Source organism: Leptonychotes weddellii, chromosome 6, assembly GCF_054177405.1.
Source record: "Leptonychotes weddellii isolate Sample4059 chromosome 6, ASM5417740v2, whole genome shotgun sequence".
Lineage (NCBI taxonomy): Eukaryota > Metazoa > Chordata > Mammalia > Carnivora > Phocidae > Leptonychotes > Leptonychotes weddellii.
Window position 1 is genome coordinate 65,573,764 of NC_138374.1, and position 20,980 is coordinate 65,594,743.

A 20,980-nucleotide genomic window follows, 5' to 3' on the forward strand; every position below is an offset into this window, starting at 1 on the left:
TTTATTTTTTAAAGATTTTATTTATTTATTTGACAGAGAGAGACACAGCGAGAGAGGGAACACAAGCAGGGGGAGTGGGAGAGGGAGAAGCAGGCTCCCCGCAGAGCAGGGAGCCCGATGCGGGACTCGATCCCAGGACCCTGGGATCATGACCTGAGCTGAAGGCAGTCGCTTAACCAACTGAGCCACCCAGGCGCCCAAAAGTAAACATTTTAAAAAAGACATGCAGGCTGTGTAGGACTGATCACTCCCCAAGAGAGGACTTAGCTGGAGCCGCCTCAGCTGCTATTAAAGTGAGGTCAAAGTGCGCCTTCCCAAAGGCTAATGCAAGACACCTATAAATTTTTAGTATTTCAATTCCAAGACAGCCCACTCTGTACACCAAGAACAAGTTAAAAGAATAGTTATATTTCTAAATGAAAAATGAGCTAAGTAAGTATGACAGGTTTGTCCTAAGGATGGGCTTATCGGCTCTGAAAAATGACACAACGGTACATAAAGGCACGTACTCTCACCACAGGTCAGAAAGGAGCTAGAAACAGGTTAGTTCTAATTCAGTCTTTAAGAAGTTAGTTAACATTTTCCATAACTGCAACTGCATTGCACTAAGCATTCTTTAAATGTTGACGGCATTCTGAATGAACTCCCTGATGAAAGTCTTTTATACATTATTAGCATCGAGGGAAACTTCCCTGTCATGTCAAAAAAAGTCTGAAGTAAATACTTAGCATTTGCTCATATACACTTCTTGTGACTCTACAGATACTGACTGCCACCTCGAGGTACTGTACTAGATGCCGGAGAAAAAGAGACCAAGTCAGTCACTGCTCCTCCCCACATGGAGCTTGCACCCTATAGAAGACAAGCACTAAACAAGTAAGTGCACGTGTATTTAACTGCTACTGTGTTAAGTCCTTATCTAGGTAGTCAGGGACCACTTTCCTGAAGACCCAACATTTAAGCTCAGCTTTTAAGACTGAGTAGGAGAGGCGCCTGGGTGGCTCAGTCGGTTAAGAGTCTGCCTTCGGCTCAGGTCATGATCCCAGGATCCTGGGATCGAGCCCCACATCGGGCTCCTTGCTCGGCAGGAAGCCTGCTTCTCCGTCTCCCGCTGCCCCTGCTTGTGTTCCCTCTCTGTCTGTCAAATAAATAAATAAAAATCTTAAAAAAAAAAAAAAAAAAAAAGACTGAGTAGGAAATGGCCTGACAAACAATGTGCCTAGATGCACGTGTGTGTCGTATAAGGGGTGCGCTGCAAGCAATGGAAACAAATAATGGGAAGGGCCAGAGACAGCAAGCACTGGAACCCGCCCCAGAGAGCAAAAGAAGGTCAGTGTGGCTAACTTTCTGCCTGGACTGATTAAGAGAGATAAGAAGGGTTCAGGTTTTTCCAGTCTTTTAGGTCATGAAAATTGTTAGGGATAAAATCTAAAATCTTTAAGGAAAGGCTCTGAAGCAGGGTAATGTTATACTAGATTTGCCTTTTAAAAATTACTTTGAGGGGCGCCTGGGTGGCTCAGTCATTAAGCATCCGCCTTCAGCTCAGGTCATGATCCCAGGGTCCTGGGATCCAGCCCCGCCTCGGTTTCCCTGCTCCGCGGGAAGCCTGCTTCTCCCTCTCCCACTCCCCCTGCTTGTATTCCTGCTCTCGCTATGTCTCTCTCTGTCAAATAAATAAATAAAATCTTTTTAAAAAAATTAAATTAAATTAAAATTACTTTGAAAAAATGAAAATAAAAAAATTAAAATTACTTTGGGCATGCCTGGCTGGCTCAGTCAGAAGAGCATATGACCCTTGACCTTAGGGTCTTGAATTCAAGCCCCACAGGGGGGTAGAGATTTTAAATAAATAAAACTTAAAAAAAAAAAAAAGAATAAAATAAAATTACTTCGGCTGTTTTTAAGAAAATGGGCTAGAGAAGGGCAAGAGTTGAAAGAGATGAAGCCACCACAATCACCCAGGTGAGAGAGGTGGTGGTGACTCAGACGGAGAGTGGTGGGAATGGCATATTAAAGGAAAGAGAATATTAGAGGTAATTAGGGAAGTGAAGAGATGAGTGAGCAGAGGATGCTCAGGTTTTTGTCTTGTGCAAATGATGTCATTCACTGTGAGATGAAACACTGGAGGAGGGCCAAGTTTGGGAAGGAGGGAGGAAAGAATACATTTAGTTTTAAACTTATTAAGTGTTGAGATGGCTGAAGGACAGCCAAATGGAGATACTAAACAGATACCCAAGTCCGGAGCTCAATGGAAGTCTGAACTGTAAGATATAAACTTGGGAGTCAACAGCCTAAATACCAGGGGCTTAAACTTGGGTCTAAAACTGTGAACAAAATCTACCTTTTTCTTTTTTTCTCATGGGTTTGGCAGTCCTCCACTCTACCACTGAGCTATCGAAGGACTCACACTTTCTCATGGGTTTCAAAAACTACGCATATGGTAGCTTTGGCCAGTGCTGCTGCTGGTGTGTAAGTGGTTCGTTTTCCATTCTGCCACAGGAATGATAATCCATATTTCATCCTGTTCACTCATGTGTGTGATTTCCTTGGTCCCTAAGGCATTTCAGTTTGTTAACTCTGCAACCGATGCTATAAAAGGGGATGAGATCACCCTAAAGAGAATACAGAGTGATATATTCTGAACCTTGCACAGCAACATTTAAAGGCTGGTTAGAGGAGAAACAGTGAAGGAAAATGAAAAGGAAGACTGCGTGAGTCATGGAAGCTAAGATTTCCTTCTGTTAAAACGGGGTGAATACCCCGTATTTTTCAGTCTCAGGATTCAATGCGACTACTTATGTGACCAGCTTCATACAGTGCCTGGACATGGTAGGTGCTCAACACATGGGGGCTACTTACAGGTCCTAGGAGTACAACTGTTTCCTAACACAGTGATGTTACTAAACACTTGTAAAATTTACTCAATTTATAAAAACTAATTTTAAAAATTGAAACCCAAATACTATTTATGTGATTATGTTGACTGTTCGATCGAGAACACAAGTTCACACTCTAGTTGACAAAAATTACTCGTAACTGTCCAAAAGATCTCAATTTGGAGGGGGAGGATCTCTAAGATTCTTTAAATAATACTATGATGGTTCCTACACCAATTACTGACAATTCAACATCATAAATCCTTAAATATTTTCCTTATCATCAAGGAAACTATTTAGAAACTATGGTCGAGAGAATCTTAATACTGAATATACTAACAGTGAAAAATTAACATTCCTGTTATTTTAGAAAAAGACACACAAAACTGTTTTTTAAAACATGTTTTCAAAAGAAATTATTACAAAGAATCTTAGTGCTTTAGGAAAAAAGAAATGATCATATACACTGACATTTGTTTTCAGCTCACCATTAACCAAGTTACTTAACCTTTCCAATAATCAGTCTCCTGATCTCTAAGTAAGGATAAATAATATTACCTGCCTCACAGTCCTTGAAAGGTCTTTTTTTTTTTTTAAAGATTTTATTTATTTATTTGAGAGAGAGAATGAGATAGAGAGAGCATGGGAGGGGGGAGGGTCAGAGGGAGAAGCAGACTCCCTGCTGAGCAGGGAGCCCGATGAGGGACTCGATCCTGGGACTCCAGGATCATGACCTGAGCCGAAGGCAGTCACTTAACCAACTGAGCCACCCAGGCGCCCAGTCCTTGTAAAGGTCTTAACAGTCCTTGCAGATAGCAGGCATCCAATATCTATTAGGCTGGGTAAATGGGTATATGCAGAGGTACGAAGGTATCATAAAGTATTTATATTTATTAAAACAAATAATTGCCCTCTTTAGTTTTAATTGTAAGATACAATATGTTTTAATTGTAAGAGCTAGCCATTTATTGGGCAATTACTTTGCGCAAAACACTGAACTGATAAGTATTCAGGATAAAGAACACAAATCATGTTCACTGAAAAGAACGATAAGTAGACATCATTTGCAGACAACAGTAGAAAAAGAAAGATTCTCTTCTTCTGCAGTCTTTTGCATGATGAATTTAGAAGTTTTAAAAGTTTGCATTATGAATCTTCTACCCAAAATAGAGAGAGCAGTATAATGAACTCCCACATACCTACCCTCTAAAATTATCATAATTTTGCCTTTCTTGGATGACTTAAAAGAGTTCTTGGTACTCAAAGACAATTTTGAAAGTAATCTTTGTGTAAACTAAATGACGCTAAAACAATTTCCCTACTCTGTACCTATGAAAAACACTAGTAAGATTATCAATTGTTTTCTTCATGAACCTAAATAGTTGAATTTTAAACTCTTTTATACTGAAGTTACTCACCAATGCAGGAAACCATAGTGCTTTCTTTTTATCCAAACTAACGTAATCTACACATACAACTTTTCCTAGTAGTTCATCGATCTGTTTCCTATCATCCTCATCTTCATCACTGGAGGATGAAGACGACTCTTCCTCTGGTCTAGGGAAAGAAAAAAATAAGATATTTCCATTTATCTTCACAAAGAATGAGCATACCAAGTTGATAAATACAGGTAGTCTAGAAATCTTACCTCATTTTCTAAAACCTACAGAATGGCAAATTTAAATTTTTAAACCATTTTCTAAATTTCTAAAGAATAACAAAAAGGGTTATCATTAGAAGGAAGCACATCATTTTCCTAAACATCCTTTGCGTTTATTTAGTGCTACTCTAAAAGGTTAAGGGGGGAGAACAGAACAGAGTAACAATGGTCCCCAAATTCTCAAAAAGCTGAAGGCCCTATACGAAACATCCCAGTACTACACTAAAATGTATTAGATCCAACTCTCAGATTAAGGAAGTTCTAAAGATAGTAATTTTATACTTCCAGTACAAAGCTAATTTTAAAAAGGGGAAGAAAGGTCTTTATTTATTGGGGGCTTAGGGCGGGAGAGAAGACAATCTGATAAGAGATCACCAATGCTATCCTTAATATCAAATATACACAAACCAGGAATTGATAAAATGTACAATACTGTTATTTTGTATTATGTTAGAAATTCCTTTCAGTTTACATTGTATATTGGACTAATAAATTAGAAAGAAGTTCACTGTCAGCAGAAAAAGGAACTATCTAAAACCATCCACTTGTTAGACAAAAGCAGAGCAAAAAGTAAAACTAAAAAGGAAAAAAAAAACATAAAACAAACAAAAATTCAGCTCTGAATCTGGTTCCAAGAAAGCCCACAATCAGTGTTAAAGAAAGATTCTAACAAGTGAGTGCTCAAAATGCGCAGAGTAAGCAAAGACACTAAGAAATGAATAGACTACAATGTACGTTCTTCTTTACAAATTAAATAGAAGAATGGTTAGTATTAATTACCTATAGGGATGAAAACATTTTTGAGATAGTTGGCAATGACCAAGTTCACTGACAAAAAATGTAAACTGACAGATTGTTTTAAAACCTTAAACATGATTTAACTATTCGGTTGACTGGGACAAATCTAATATACTCTAAAATTTGTCTTGATGCCTTTCCAAAGGGATGGCAACATAATGTCACTCCTTTATATATTTCAACATAATTATAAAAAAAGCAAAAACTACTATAACAACACTAAACATTTTAGAGTGATATGGGAAGTATCACTATTTGATTTCAATGATCAAGGGACTTAATAATTGTCCCCTGGTAAAAACAAAGAAAATTTTCAAGTTTGCTGCTGAGAACTACTGTATTTCAAATGGCACTTAAAGCAATTTAAAGTAGGGACATGGAAAGTAAGTAGGAGGTAGGAAAAACAAATATACCTTCATATTAGCAAAGCATAAAACCTTAAAAATAGGCACACAGCTTGGGACAGTAATGAAAGACATCCCAAGTCTGAGTTCTAATTGATTAGAAGTGTTTCTCAAGGGCAATGACTTTTATCTCTTCACTTTCTAATGACTATGGAAGACATCCAACCTTAAAACCATAATTACTGCTTTTCTAAAGAAGCCATAAAAAACTTATTCAGCTAGGATTGAATGGACACTCTTCATGTCATTATCATTAGCAAGATAAAAGTCCCAATATCACGGATAACATATATCAAATCTGTAAAACAGAGAGAGAGAAAACTGGGCTTTATTTGCCTAACAAAGTCATCTGCATCTTTATGAAGATTCTCATTTCTTTCTTAAGACTTAACAAGTGTGAAGACTTCAGACATCAGAAAGTGACATATAAAAAAAAAGTGACTGCCTACATAAAGCACCTATCCACCTTTCATATTAAATGTCCAAGTTCCACTCTAAAACCATTGCCCATTTATGGACTAGATTTCCTGTCCACCCCCTACCCTAACCCTGGCAACTGAAGACTTTGTTCCAAGAGTACTCATTTCTCCTGTATCAATTTTTCTGCCTCTACTACATTGAGTCCCATCAGCATGCTGTTATTTCCATCAATATGCTATTATTTCTCCCACTTAAAAAAAGAATCCCTTGACCTCACCTTCTCCACCAGCTACTGCCACCTTGTTTCTCAACTCCCCTTTGCAGCCAAACAGCTTGGAATGCTCTACTCCTCGACATCTGGAAACGTTTTGACTCCTCTAAGTCTCTGTTCAAATGTCATTTCAGTTAGGTGACCCTGACCATCTCATTCAAATTTACAACCTGCCTGCCCCAATCTCTCGTCACTTTTATTCTTTACCCACAGCATTTACAAATCCATCATACTATATAATCTACTTAGTTCTTTCTTACGTTTTCTCTCTATTGCCCATCTCCCCTATATGAGAGAATATAAGCTCTAAGGGCAGAGATTTTATCAATGCCTGTTTTATTCACTGATATATCCCAAGTACCTGAACAGTGCTTGGCACAAGCATAGATATTCAATAAATATTTGTTGAGTAAATAAATGAACTGAATAGATTTATTTCTTTCTACGATGGTTATTTTTAATTTTATTTTTCCTGAAATCACAAAATGTATACAAGCAGTATAATGTACACAACCAGTTAAAACCACACCACTATATATACCTAAGGCTCCTTTAACTTTTCCTCTTGGAGGAATTTAGCCAAGAAATAATTTACACAAGACACTCAATAAACTGGTGAACTAAAATAAATGAGCATCAAAAATATTTTAAGGGGTGCCTGTGTGGCTCAGTTGGTGAAGCATCTGCCTTCGGCTCAGGTCATGACCCCGGGGTCTTGGGATCGAGCCGCACTTTGGGCTCCCTGCTCAGCAGGGGAATCTGCTTCTCCTTCTCCCTCTGCCCCTCCCCCTGCTGTGTGTTCACGCACTTTCTCTCAAATAAATAAAAATAAAATGTAAAAATAATAAACAATAATTTTAAAAAACATTTTAAGGGAGCAAATACAGAGCAAGCAGAGAACCTGCTTGGTTTTATTCCCCTCTGACAGCGTTGCTGCTTCGGTGGTAAGGTGGTATTTGTTTACAGAGCCAGAACAAAATAATGCACTGTTTGTGACATAACATCTGATGCTGCCACTGGAAACAAAGCTAACTACTCGGGAATGTTTACCACCACAGACTAATAGCTAATTATTTAAGGGGACTGCACATCACTATTAATTGTAAATTAATTGTAAATTAAGTAGGAAGAACTTTAGACAAGACGTGTGCCAAAGAACAGCAAATGACAAGATGCAAACAGGAAACTGACTTCAATCATCCTTATAATTTCAGGCAAGTAACTCAGTTTCAAATTTTGCACACTAAATTAAAAAACCTGTATTTAGTCAGTATGAGAAAGTCTAACGAGGTACAGCTCCTTAGAAATATGGACATGTATATACTTACCAATAAAAGGGTTTTATTTTTTCCCAAATTTTTAATCAAGAAGGAAACTAGAATCAAATTCTCGTCTCAAAATAAAACAGCAAACAATAAAAGAAAAATCTTCTAGAATTAGTGGTACTGGTTACATAATCTGTGAATACACTAAAAACACTGCACACTATACACTTTAAAAGGGTGAATTTTGTTATGTTAATTATATCTCAATGAAAAAAAATTTTTTAAAGATCTGCAGACCTAAAAACACCAGGTACACATCACTACTTTACTGGATAAACTTAGTACTGTCAATAGGTAAAATCCCTCCCCACAAATAATCACTAACAAGAACCATTATAAGCTTTCTTATGCTTTATTCTTTTTCTGAAGGAGAAAAAAAGTAACAGCAAACAGACTGATTTCTACTGTAGCAGCTGCATATACACTTTTGCCAGGTTATTGGAAAACACTTTTGAGAGGTGAGGGTACACAAATGTTTCTGTAATTTCAGGTAATCTATTCTTTAGGCAGAATCAAACAAAACACCTGTATATGATGGTTAAATTATAAGGGCAAAATTCAATCAACTTATACATTGAATGATCAGTAACTTTCTTTAAAAAATTAAAAGAGAATGATAATCTTAAGAAAATAACTTCAACATATTAGAATTTACTAATTAAAGGTAGAATATAAATAAAACTCAATTGAAGGAAGGTGTCAAAAATAATTTTTGACTAGCTGGAGGCAGATTAACTGGTATGTGCATTAACAGTTGTTAAAAGAAAATAAAAGTAGTGATATACTCATTAACAATAGAGTCTGGGGAATCCTGGGAAGAGATAACCTTATTTATCTCTGTACAAAATTAAATTTTAAATGACAATCAGAGAATCAAAATGAAGACTTTTTTAGTTGAGTAATGGAAGAGGAAATGAAGGTCAGATAAATAACCGTAAGGTCCAGGTCCAAGACTTTGTTGTAGGAAATCACTCAGAAAGGGGTGAAAGAACTTTGAGGAACTGTAATTAAGGAGAAGGGAATTTCCAACTGTGGTACTTGCCTGTGGTGTCTACATACCATGATATTAAGATCTCTTGGCAATGAGAATGACCACCATAGTGAGGGGGAAGGAAGAGCAACTAAAACAAGATTACAGATGAGAGGGGCTTCGTTTCCTACAATAGTTAATTCTCAACCTCTGATCTGCCTTCTTACCTTGCACATATGCTATACAATCCCAACAGCAAATCTTTCATTATACAGAGATTCTCAACAGGAAAATCACTAACTTAGAATGTTTGCGGTAGTCTTTAGAAAGCAAAGATCAACTTGCTCAGTGACAAATGCATGCTTTAGTCTCATCTAAAAGGGAGACCTCAACTTATAGCTTTTTTAATACATCATAATTCTGGGTCACTTTTGAAGATCAATCTAGGTGATAATCTATAAATTATCTTACTTTAAATTTATTTTTACACGTGTAGATGATAGTTGAAGAAAGATAAAACATGTCTAAATGTTAGATGCAATATTTTTAAAAAGAATTTTTGGTAGATACAAAAACTTTTTCCTACAATATGCATATAACATAATATGGAAATGTTCTAAAAAATTCAAATAGTATAGCCCAAAACAGTTCCACTTATCAGACATAAACACTGTAAGCAGAATTTTTATATACTCACATATAAACATTTTTATGAATGAAGTCACGTCACATACTGGTATTTCATGAAAATTTTTGCATTCAATATATGATGTTTCATATCTAGTATTTACACAGTGTTTCCTATATAAATACTTTAAGGATATGAATTCATTTAATCTTCGCAACAACTCTGAGAGATAGGTTATACTATTATCTCAATTTTACAGATGAGAAAATTGAGGCATGAAGACTAATCTGCCCAGGGTTATATAGCAAGGAAGTGGCAGAGAGAGTTATTCACACCCAGGCCACCTGGCTCCACAGTTCACACTCTTAACAATCAAGCCACACTGCCACTTTCGAAAGCTAGAGAAGCAGAAATCTTCACTAATGAAATAATTTTACATTAAATACACCCCACCTCACTATTCTGACATCACCAATCATAATTAGAAGTTGACTACAGAACTATGGAAGACTCTAATGAGCAATGGTAGGTAAAATTTTAATACATAATTGAAATCACTAATTTTCAAAGAGACAGCAAAAGGTTTATCTTGTAAGTGCTTCAGTGAATATTCTACGGCAATAAAATATCCCTCTGGAAAAACTGATAACATTATTAGATCACAGTAGCATCAAATAATCACAACAGGATTCCTTCATATGAATAATGCTGTCATACATTTTTCATTTATTTTTCTTTCTGGATAGAACAAGTCATATGCAGAAGAGTAAATAATTGTTATACCCTGAATACCCTAAAGATAATCAAGTCATCAGCAAGCTAAATCACAAGTGAGAGAAATTATTCACTTAGTAATTAACTGAAAAACATCTTCTAAAAATTTCAGAGAGTTAAAAAAAAAATGCATGGTCTGAATCACAAGTATAGTAGGAAAATATTAATATGAAATATTTTTTCAATGCAAGGATTAGTCTTTTAATTTCCTCCCTCAAAGGAGTCATTATTTATTTACTGTTAGAACTAATTTAGAAAGTAACTGAAATACTACTCTACCTAAGTAAGAGTCAATCAGTTGAATGGGAAAAGGCCCATAGAGCATGGGTGAGTTCAAGTCCTTGTCCTTTCCTTCCTGTGTTCCTTGGATTACTTACTGTCCCTAAGCCCAATTCCCCCAGTTTTTAATATGGGTAAAAATAATACCTATCTTCATGAATTTGCTCTAAGGCTAAAAGTAAGCAATATGAGAGATAGCGCTTACCCAATTTCTATCTTCAAAGCTCAGCCACAATTAGATTTAATATGTGATTCTAAATACTGAATGAAAGCATTCACTTACACTAAAGATGTCAATAATTCAACCCAACATTTATTTTTAACAGCCATTCTGACAATATTTGGGCTTAGACATGTTAAAATTTTTTCAATTTTATCCAAGTGAAATGTTCAAAATTGTTTTTAAAATAACCTCCAATGGAATACATTAAAATCCCACCCCTTCCCATTTTCTTTGCCTCCTATGGAGGCAACTATGTTTTTAACTGTTTCAGCTATTTCTTTGATAGTTACTACCTTATCTCTAAATAATACTCTTATACTAATTTATACATTGTATACATTATTCTGTTGAATTCCTATTGTTACTAGGACTTAATTTTATATTTAAGCCACCTCCTCTCCCTCCATCTTACTAAGTTTTCCTTTCTGATGTAATTTTCAGGGTGAGTTACTTAATGCCTTTGCTATTTTTTCTCTATTTGTTATCATATTATCTTTAATTTCCCCCCAATGTTCCATTATATTAGGTAACTGAGTCCACCTTTTTAATAGAGACTTTCATTCTTCCACTCTGCATTCAATTGGCTACCAGCATCTAGTATTACAATGGAGAAGTCTGATGCTATTCTGCCTCCCAGTCCTTCACAATAAATTATTTTTCTTTCTGTAACTCTTTGAAAATTGTTTCTTTATCTCTGATGACCCTATGATCCTGTGATCCTTTTTAATTTAGAGTCTTCTGGAGCCTAAGCATGGCCCATTAAAAGTAATTTGTTAAATAGGTAGAATATATGTCACAACTGTAGGACATGAAAATAAGGAAGACGGTTTCTGTCAAGGAGATTAAGATTATTAGGAAGAGAAAACAAATACTACAATGACAATAACAGGTGAAATACTGTTTTTGACATTAGATAAATGCAAAGAATTTAAGGGGTTCAGAGGAAAGAAAACAGGTCTGTTTTCAAGGGAAGAGGAGGGAGACAAAACAGTTCACATAAAGGTGGGAGCATTTCTGTTGGTGATTGAATGAGTGGGACAATGACATGTATGGGTGGATTTGAGAAAGAAAAAAAAGAGCATGAATAAAAGCATGGTATCAGGAAAACAAAGGATGTATTCAGCGAACGTTGACTGGTTCCATTCTGACTACAGCATCAAGATACATGTAGGGAGAAATGGGAGGTAGATATACAACTGTTAAGGTTGGCTGAGCATGGAGAATCTCAAGCACCCATGCCAAGGAGTCTGAAATTACTATGAGATCCAGTTAGCATTTTGCAAAGTACAATTTCAAATTAGTAACTCTTAAAACAATACTAGAAGGAGAAATGAATTTAGGTTCAACTAACAGTTATGAAAATGGACTTACATATGATTAGATCTTCTTCCTCTATTTGTTTTCTTCCCTATGACAGGAGTGCCAAAATGTTCAGGGTTGGTGAGTGGGAGCTGGTCTAATGTCTGTGGGTAAGAACATAAACCCATCAAAGTTACGACGTAGCAAGTTCTTTTTCCCTTTTAAACCAAATCAGTTTAAGAATATGCTTAGATTTGTAGATTAAAAACTGCCCCAAGGAAGACTAAAATACAACTTTCCTAAAGAGAGACAACTGTCATTTCAAAGATATTAGAATAAAGATGAATGAACCCATTATTGGGGGGGGGGGAGTGAAAAGAAATTCAGTTGTTCTTTCCTCATGGTTTCATTATCTATTTGAAGGCTGAAAGACTTCTAAGAATGATTAAAATACAAAACAAAACACAGCTCAGTAGAAAATAGACTGGAGAGATACGAAATTTATATGTAAGGACCTAGCACCTGCATTGGAGCCAACTGCAAATAAAATTTCTCTTTGTTCAAAGGGAATCATAATCCATAATATAAAATTCTTAGTAACAAACAAAATTATCCAAAAAAAAGCATCAACTGTTTGAAAAAAGGCTTTAGGTAGGATATATTATTACTCTGCAAACATTTTCTGCAATAAACCTTTTTTAAAAAATATGTAAATATTGACTTTTCTAAATTTAATTTTCCCTTCCTTTTTAATCTGCAGCATCCAATACGGTGCTTGGTATGAAGATAATGATCGGTAAATAAACATGTCTTGTTGTCAACTGACAGTTCATGTCAAACCCTTTGTCCCTCACCCCATCCTAAAATAATGATTTCCAGGTGAGGAATTGGTTGTTGGTTAAAAGCAGAATGAAGGAAAAAGGGATCCTGGAATGATTCCCTTCATTTCTCAATATCAGACACTTCTTAGATTTTTCTTGTCATTATTTCCTGAAAAGATTTATATAACTATAAAGTTAAGGTCTCAATCTGAAGATGCTATCCCAACTAACTGAATTCTCTGAATATCAATTTTGATAATCTTACTTTTTCTGCCTTTTTAAGATCTTCCACACAGTTGCTATTCCTTTCATCCAACAGAACCTCTGCTATTACAGATAATTTCATGAATACCAGGGGAACTAAAGACCCCACAAAAACTGTCAGGATGGGAGTGAGGGTGAGAAACTACTTTGGATAAAGACTTCTCAAAGTTACAAACTAGGGTATTATATGAAAGGGTATATATCAATTTAGATTTAAAAAAAAAAAATCAGACTATCTAAATATAAACTGTTAATATTTAAAACTTTTATTTTTAAAACAGATAATTTTGTTGAAACAATGATGAACTAAAATGTGAAAGGGGAAGCATATTAATAATCTTGCATAACTTATTAGATTGCATAACTTCTGAGAATATCTGTAAATGTACCTGAGGTACACAGATCTATGTATCCAACAACAAAGAATACTGATATAGGTAAAAGGTACTACCCATAAAACATAAAGATCAATTCCTTCAGAAGACAAAATATATTAACTTTTTATAGGGCATAAAATCTAATCTTTCAAATCTAGCTTAAGTCAGGCATTTAAAAGATATTTAGAGGGGCATCTAAGTAGCTCAGTCACTTAAGCATCTGAATCCTGATTTCAGCTCAGGTCATGACCTCGGGGTCCTGGGATCGAGCCCCATGTCCAGCTCCACACTCTGCGGGAAGTCTACTTGAGGATTCTTTCTCTCCCCCACCCTCTGTTCCCTCACTCACTCTCTCTCTCAAATAAATAAAATTTTAATAAATAAATAAATAAAAAAATCTGGAGGCAAAAGTTGGTCCAAATACAGTAATATACCAAACAAAACCTCTTTAGAAGTCACTTGTCAGGGGTGCCTGGGTGGCTCAGTCGGTTGTGTCTGCCTTCGGCTCAGGTCATGATCCTAGGGTTCTGGAACTGAGCCCCGCATCGGGCTCCCTGCTCAGCGGGGAGTCTATTTGTCCCTCTCCCTCTCTGCTTCTCACCCCTGCTCGTGCGCTCTCTCTCTCTCTCACTCTGCTCTCTCTCTCAAACAAATAAGTAGAATCTTTAAAAAAAAGTCACTTATCATTAACTCCTAATTATGCTTCCCAAGAGCAAAAAATTTCAAGGTACTATATTTGGTAAACAGAGAAAATAAATTAATCTAGATTCACTTTCGGTCAAGCTAACAGAAGGATTAAACGCCCCGCCTCACTCCCCTAAAATTAAGATTGCTCTTGTAAAAGCAGAGACTTCTATTAAGTACTGTGATTTCTATTTTAAGCATCTGGTATTCACCAGTTACAGGAAAGAAAATATCCAGGATTTCCGATTTCTCTCCCTATGTAATAAAGAGTTAGAACAGTAAGAAGCCGTATCTCTGTCCCTGGCCTCAAACCATGTCCAGGAAGGTAGGAGCACCTTTATTTCAAGTGAGAGAAAAGACTGCGGGGAGGGTAGAATGTGTTGCGTCAAAACCTAAAGAGCAAAAAGCAGAGACTCCTAGCTATACTGAAGCTAAAAGAAAATTCCATAGGCCTAGGGGAAACATGCCTATGTCCCTGTTTCTTAAATGGGCTATAGGAAATATGGAGCTGAGATTTTACCTAACTTTTCTTTAGAGTTTTCAACTGCACGTAGTAAATGCACAGCAAATACCAGCTGATGAAACTACTTCTGAATTATATGCTCTGCAGAAATGCCCCAACCCCCGGGCAGTGGCAACACTCTCACTAAGCTGCTTAGGGCTAGAATCAGTGATGTTAGTGCTGGAATTCAGACTGACGGAAGTGCTGTTGTGATCTCTTATTACGGAAATCTTTTAAATTTAAGTCTTTAAGTATGTAGCTTATTAATGGAATTAGTGACCCCAAACACTGCCAGTGGCTTTTTGCTCAAAGACCAAAGTTATTACTGATAATAACAATGCTCTGAATAATTTTTCAACAAATTAAAAATGTTTTTTGAAAATATGAAAAATATCAAATAAAGGGAAGGAATACACAGATGGCAGATTAAATACACTCCTGGCCATGCTATCACAGAACTCAGTACATTTATAATCTTAAAATATTTGATTGTTTGATTAATGCTTTTTCTCCTCCAACAGATGGTAAGTTACTCGAGGATAAATTCCATGTCTACTTGGCCTATCCTTGTGTCTCCAGTACCTAACATAACACCTGGCTTATGAGAATGGGATATGGAACAATACACCAGTATTCTAAGTACCCTCTAGCAAAACATAGAATCTAACACATATAGACACACACAGTAAAAGTGGTCCACCGTGAAGATGAGAAGGATACACTGAACTACTTGCTCATATTGCTTCAGCCTTTACACTACAAATGTCTTATGAACTACACAATTCTCCTATAAAAAAAAAGTATTTTAGATATTTTAGATATTTCTCTGGATTAAATAAATAAGGCACATGCCTTCACTAAGCACATGAAAAATCAAGTCTTCAAAGCCCCCATATTCACTCACTGACTACTATAACTGTACACATACTCTAAGGGAAATGAAATTATTTTTAAGAATTATATAAACTTAGGGGCGCCTGGCTGGCTTAGTCGGAAAAGCATGCAACTCTTGCTCTCAGGGCTGTGATTTTGAGCCCCACACTGGGTGTAGAGATTAAATAAATAAACATAAACAAAATTACATAACTTATAAAGAACTGTTACTTTATCACTGCAAAAAGCCAAAATCACTGCAAATTCTAAAGCTGTATTTCCTATATTTAAACCTTCACAATTAATTCAACAAATATTTACTGAAGGCTTTTGTATAGAAAACACTGCTGGGAAAAGAAGAGCCTATCAAAATGACAAAAAGATGGCTATTACCCCCAAAACAGTTTAAAATCTTACAGGGAAAATAAGAAAAGTAATAAAAAAAAGACCATCAAATAAGAATAAGAGAAGTGCCAAAGGATCAAAGGATAAGGGATCAAATCTGGTTAGAAAGCTCATGAAAGACCTCATGGAGAACATTAAGAGGAGCAGTACTCAGCAGAAACCAAGAAAAGAATATGAATCATAATCTGAAAATACGAAGTAGTCTTATAAGACAGAAGTACAGGGAAATGGGGCACCTGGCTGGCTCAATCAGAAGAGCATGTGACTCTTGATAGTGGGTTGTGAGTTCAAGCCCCACATTGGGCATAGAGATTACTTAAATAAAAACTTAAAAAAAAAAGGGGGAAAAGAAAAAATAAGTCCAAGGAAATGTTACAATATGAGACTGAAAAAAATAGGCTGGAATCATAATACACAGAACCTGTCCCAAATTCTGAACTGGATTAGGAATTCAATTATTTAAGGGAAAGGAAAAAAAATATATATATATATATTTTAAAGATCTTATTTATTTATTTGACAGAGACAGACACAGCGAGAGAGGGAACACAAGCAGGGGGAGTGGGAGAGGGAGAAGCAGGCTTCCCGCGGAGCAGGGAGCCGGATGCGGGGCTTGATCCCAGGACCCTGGGATCAGGACCTGAGCTGAAGGCAGATGCTTAATGACTGAGCCACCCAGGTGCCCCAAGGAAAGTATTTTCAAAACAAGAAAACATAAAATAAAGTTTAATAGTTTAATAAATAATATAAAAACATCCCCAAAGAAACACTGTTCTAAATAGTGACAAGAAGAAAAGTAATCATGGTTTGGCCACAGTGTGCATTAATTAATATTTATAGGCTGGATTATAGAATATAACACTTTAACAATACGTCCATTTTTAAAATTCTGGATTGCAAGCTACTGATTTACAAAACTTTGTGAACCCTCCCTCCATTCTTACTAACTTAACACCTTTCAATTCTAGAGCATGGCTTTGGTACTAGAAAATACTGGTTTCAGAACCAGCTCTGACCATCAATTTCACCATTTGTAAATTGAAGATAATAATGCTATCTACTTCATAGTGTTATGAATGTGATGATGTAGGTAAAGCAGTGAGCAAAGTCCCTGGCAAATATAAGCACTTCATTTATTCATCTGACTACCATTTATTCAGCTCCTACTCTATGCCAGGCACTGTCCAAGGAACTGGGAATGAGTGGTGAAGAAAACATATAAAATCCCCACCCTTGTGACACATTCTAGGGAGGGAGGCAGACAAATAACTAAGCACATACATATCCTGATGTCAGAGAATGACACAAGCTATGAAGAAACCTCGGTCAACCTAGAAGGATTAAAAGGATGGCAGGGACTAGTGAAGAAAGGGCAGTCAGGCAAGGCATCTTTGAGGAGGGGCTATAATAATGTCAGCCAGCAGCAGCAGAAGCAGTAGTAGTAGTAGTTGTTAGGGACTGCTTACAGTAGCTACAGATCCTTTCATGATGAGGGGGTTCAAGTGGATTATAAATGGAACATCTCTTTTCTACAATTATTTAAAATTAGAGTCTACATAAAAGTTGCCTAAAGATAACAGTTAAGCAAGATCATTGAATTTTCATTGTGGACAAATGCTAAAATATTCTTAGAAAAAAAAAAGGATATATCACCTGGTACTCAAACACAAGGCCTTAAAAACAGGGTTCACAGATTACATGATAATGGTATTAATGAATTTTCCTGATTAACAAGTAAGTTGCTTGAGTTGAGTAAGAAAAATATGCTCCCCCTAATACAAAATATGAAGACACAGTCATTCATTAAATGATTACTTACTTCACTTTCAGCAAAATGCCTCTCTCCTTTCAGGCACAGTGAAGATCGTCTCAGTGTCTTCTCATCTCCATCATCAAAAACTAGGACAGGAGGTAAAATTGGAAACTACTGAAGGATTTTTCAGATTAACACGATGATATAAATTATCATTTAATTTTCTGAGTGCAAACAGAACCAGTGTTTCAGAAGATTATTTGAAATTCAGTTCAGATTTTATGTTTTCTAACTGACAACTCCAAATACAGAATATGCTTTCCAATTTCTAGCAATAAGGAAATAATATACCTGAAATGAAAACATCTTCCCTGACCCAGAACACACCAAAAAAAATAAGAAGTTAGCATTTTAGGAAGAAATAATTTAAATGCTAATGAACCCTTCTCAACATGGTAAAGGAAAGGCAAGTTTTCCAACTGGTAAATACTGACAGATTTACCGAGAAAACAAAAAGAATACAAATGTATTTATTCAGACTGCCCCTAAAAAGTTACTCTGCTTTTACTATTTAAAGCAGGGTTTCTAAACCTGAGCACTACTAGCATTTTGGGGCAGATCATTCTTTGTCGCGAAGGGCTATCCTGAACACGACAGGACAGTCAGCAGCTTCCCTGGCTGCTAGCCACCGGATGCCACTAGTGGCTCCGCATTCGCGACAACCAGAATGTCTCCGGACATTGCCAAGTGCTCCCCACTGAAAACTACTTATTTAAAGTACTAAAATGTTCCAGCAAATTTACTGTAAGTTTATGTGTACACAGAATATATGTATATTTTATACTGTAATTTTAGAGCATATACTTAACATTCCTCGCAAATCATGGGGAAAAAATACATCTATTCTAAATAAAGTTACCAGGCTTTGATTTTAGAAATAGCAGTTTTTACCTAAGTAACGAAATTAGGTTCTTATATATTAAGTGAAATTTCATGTGAGACTGGATAAATAACTTTTAGTACAATGTTTTAATGTTGTAACTAAAATATTCAACGAAAAAAATGCCACATTTATGAGACTGACTACCATACATAATTACCATCTAGACTTACTGCACAGAACATGCTCACAGTCTTGTCACCTACATAAAGTCAAATTTTCCTGTCTCAAATTAAAATTTCCCCTCTCTTCACCAAGTTTTTCCTCACCCCACAAAAATATAGAGAAAACTCATCTATACTATTTCAAAGGTCCATCAAATTTTGACAACATCAAAGACATTTTAACTAGGTGTTTACGCTCACCTATGAGGTCATTATAGAGTAAGAATTATTCCCATTCAATAAATAATACCAGGATAATTGGCTATTAATTGGGGGGAAAAATATGACATTTCAGAATGTCCAAAAAATAAAAAATAAACTGTAGATGAAATAAACAGCTATTTGCAAAGCAAAAATAAAACTATAAACTGAAGAATACAATGGAAAATAAATTTATAACACTGATGGAAGGAAGCCCCTTAAAACAAGATTCAAAACTAAAACTACAAAGGAAAAGGTGACCACAGGAAAAAGTGACAATATGAAAATTGATAGTGAAAATAAAAGTAAATAGGAGAAAAATACTTGCAACTAAGGTAGCCAGGAGTTAATATTCAGAATATACAAAGATCTCATGTCCTAAAAATAAGAAAATGTAACCTCCCAACAGGACAAGGGGGAGACTGGGAAGATACTATAAGATGGTAATTCAAAAGGGGCGCCTGGGTGGCTCAGTCAGTTAAGCCTCCAACTCCTGGTTTCAGCTCAGGTCATGATCTCATGGATCTTAAGATCAAGCCCCATGCCAGGCTCTGCACTCACGAGGGAGTCTGCTTTAAAATTCTCTCCTTCTGCCCCTCCCCCCACTCACGCATGTGAGCCCTTTCTCTCTCTAAAACAAGTAAGTCTTTAAAAAATAAAAAAGATGGAGGGGCGCCTGGGGGGCTCAGTTGGCTAAGTGTCTGCCTTCAGCTCAGGACGGAGCCCCACATCGGGCTTCCTACTCAGCAGAGAGTCGGCTTCTCTCTCTCTCTCTCCCCTCCTCCCTCTGCCTCTCCCCTCCTCCCTCTGCCCCTCCCCACTGCTCGTTCTCTCTCTCAAATAAATAAATCTTAAAAATAAATAAATAAATAAATAAAAAGATGGTAATTTGAAAGAGAGAAAATACAAATGAAATGATGTTCCTTTCAATAAACAAATGAAAAAAATGTTCAATCTCACTTAATCACAGGAGGGGAGTATTAAAACAAAACTGAGATACTACTTTGTATCCAGATGGGCAAACATTTTTACAGATTACTAAAATCAACTTTTACCTGGGCTGGGAAAATGAGTGCACTCACACACTGTCCACTGAAGTGTAAATGAATACCCTCTTCTACAAAGGCAGTTTTCACTACCTAAGTTTTAAAGTACACTTCACTTCACTATGCCTGGTCCTCAGTGTACACATACACCAGGAAAATACAAGAATAATGTACATGTACAAGACATTCAATCCAGCATTTATTTTAATGGCAAGAAAATTGGCAACACCATCAGTAAAAGAAAATAAATTATGGTACAACAAATATGAAACATACTACTATAATTAAAAGAAACTTCTCTGTTGCACAACAACATGAATACAGTTAACACCACTGAAATGTACATTTAAAAATAGTTAAGATAGAAAAAATTTCTTTAAGATATATTTTGAAGTGAAAAAAGCTACAAATTCAACTGTATAATATATACACTAATTTCAAATTATACTTTATGCACATACTTATGAAATAAAAATTTTTAAGACCTGGAAAGATTAAAAAACATTAACAGCAAAACAAAAACAAAATATATTAACAGTAATAATATCTATGGCATTAGGGGAGGAACTGAATCAAGGAAATTTTGATTTGTATTCTTTGAAAATACATTTTTAAAAGATTTATTCCCTTACCTACAGTGTACCAACTTGCATCTGTTAACTTATTGATAACAGCTTCCTGATATGCACCATCAAGATTCTTCACTTCCACAATAGCTCCGACCTAAAGTATTTTTAAAAAGTTAGAAAAACTTTTAGAAGGTAAATGAATAAAACAAAAACTAGCTCTTTTTTTTTTTTTAACTGAGTGTACGGTGGCGAAGAATAAAAAAACTACTGATTTGATTTGTCTTAAGGCGCCAGCAGTTTTACCTACCACTGTTTTTGTACCATCAGTGAAAATGTCAACACAGTAAAAAAGGTAAATAATATCTAAGTATTGTTATGAAAATAGTTTTGCCCTTACAACCTCCCTGAAAGGGGTCCTGGGAGCCGCCGGAGGTCCTCGGACCATACTTTAAGA

The 20,980-nt window shown here is 35.9% G+C and overlaps 1 protein-coding gene across 1 annotated transcript in view; it reads right to left on the minus strand.

Annotated features, from left to right (window-relative positions):
• ARID4B (AT-rich interaction domain 4B) overlaps positions 1–20,980 on the minus strand; it is an 82,694-nt gene that overhangs the window by 57,573 nt on the left and 4,141 nt on the right. The window contains exons 2-5 of the mRNA XM_081823167.1: positions 20,590–20,680; positions 17,673–17,752; positions 12,000–12,091; positions 4,295–4,433 (exon numbers count right to left, since the gene is read on the minus strand). Coding sequence (XP_081679293.1) covers positions 4,295–4,433; positions 12,000–12,091; positions 17,673–17,752; positions 20,590–20,680 — 402 coding nt within the window. The remainder of the gene's footprint in view (positions 1–4,294; positions 4,434–11,999; positions 12,092–17,672; positions 17,753–20,589; positions 20,681–20,980) is intronic.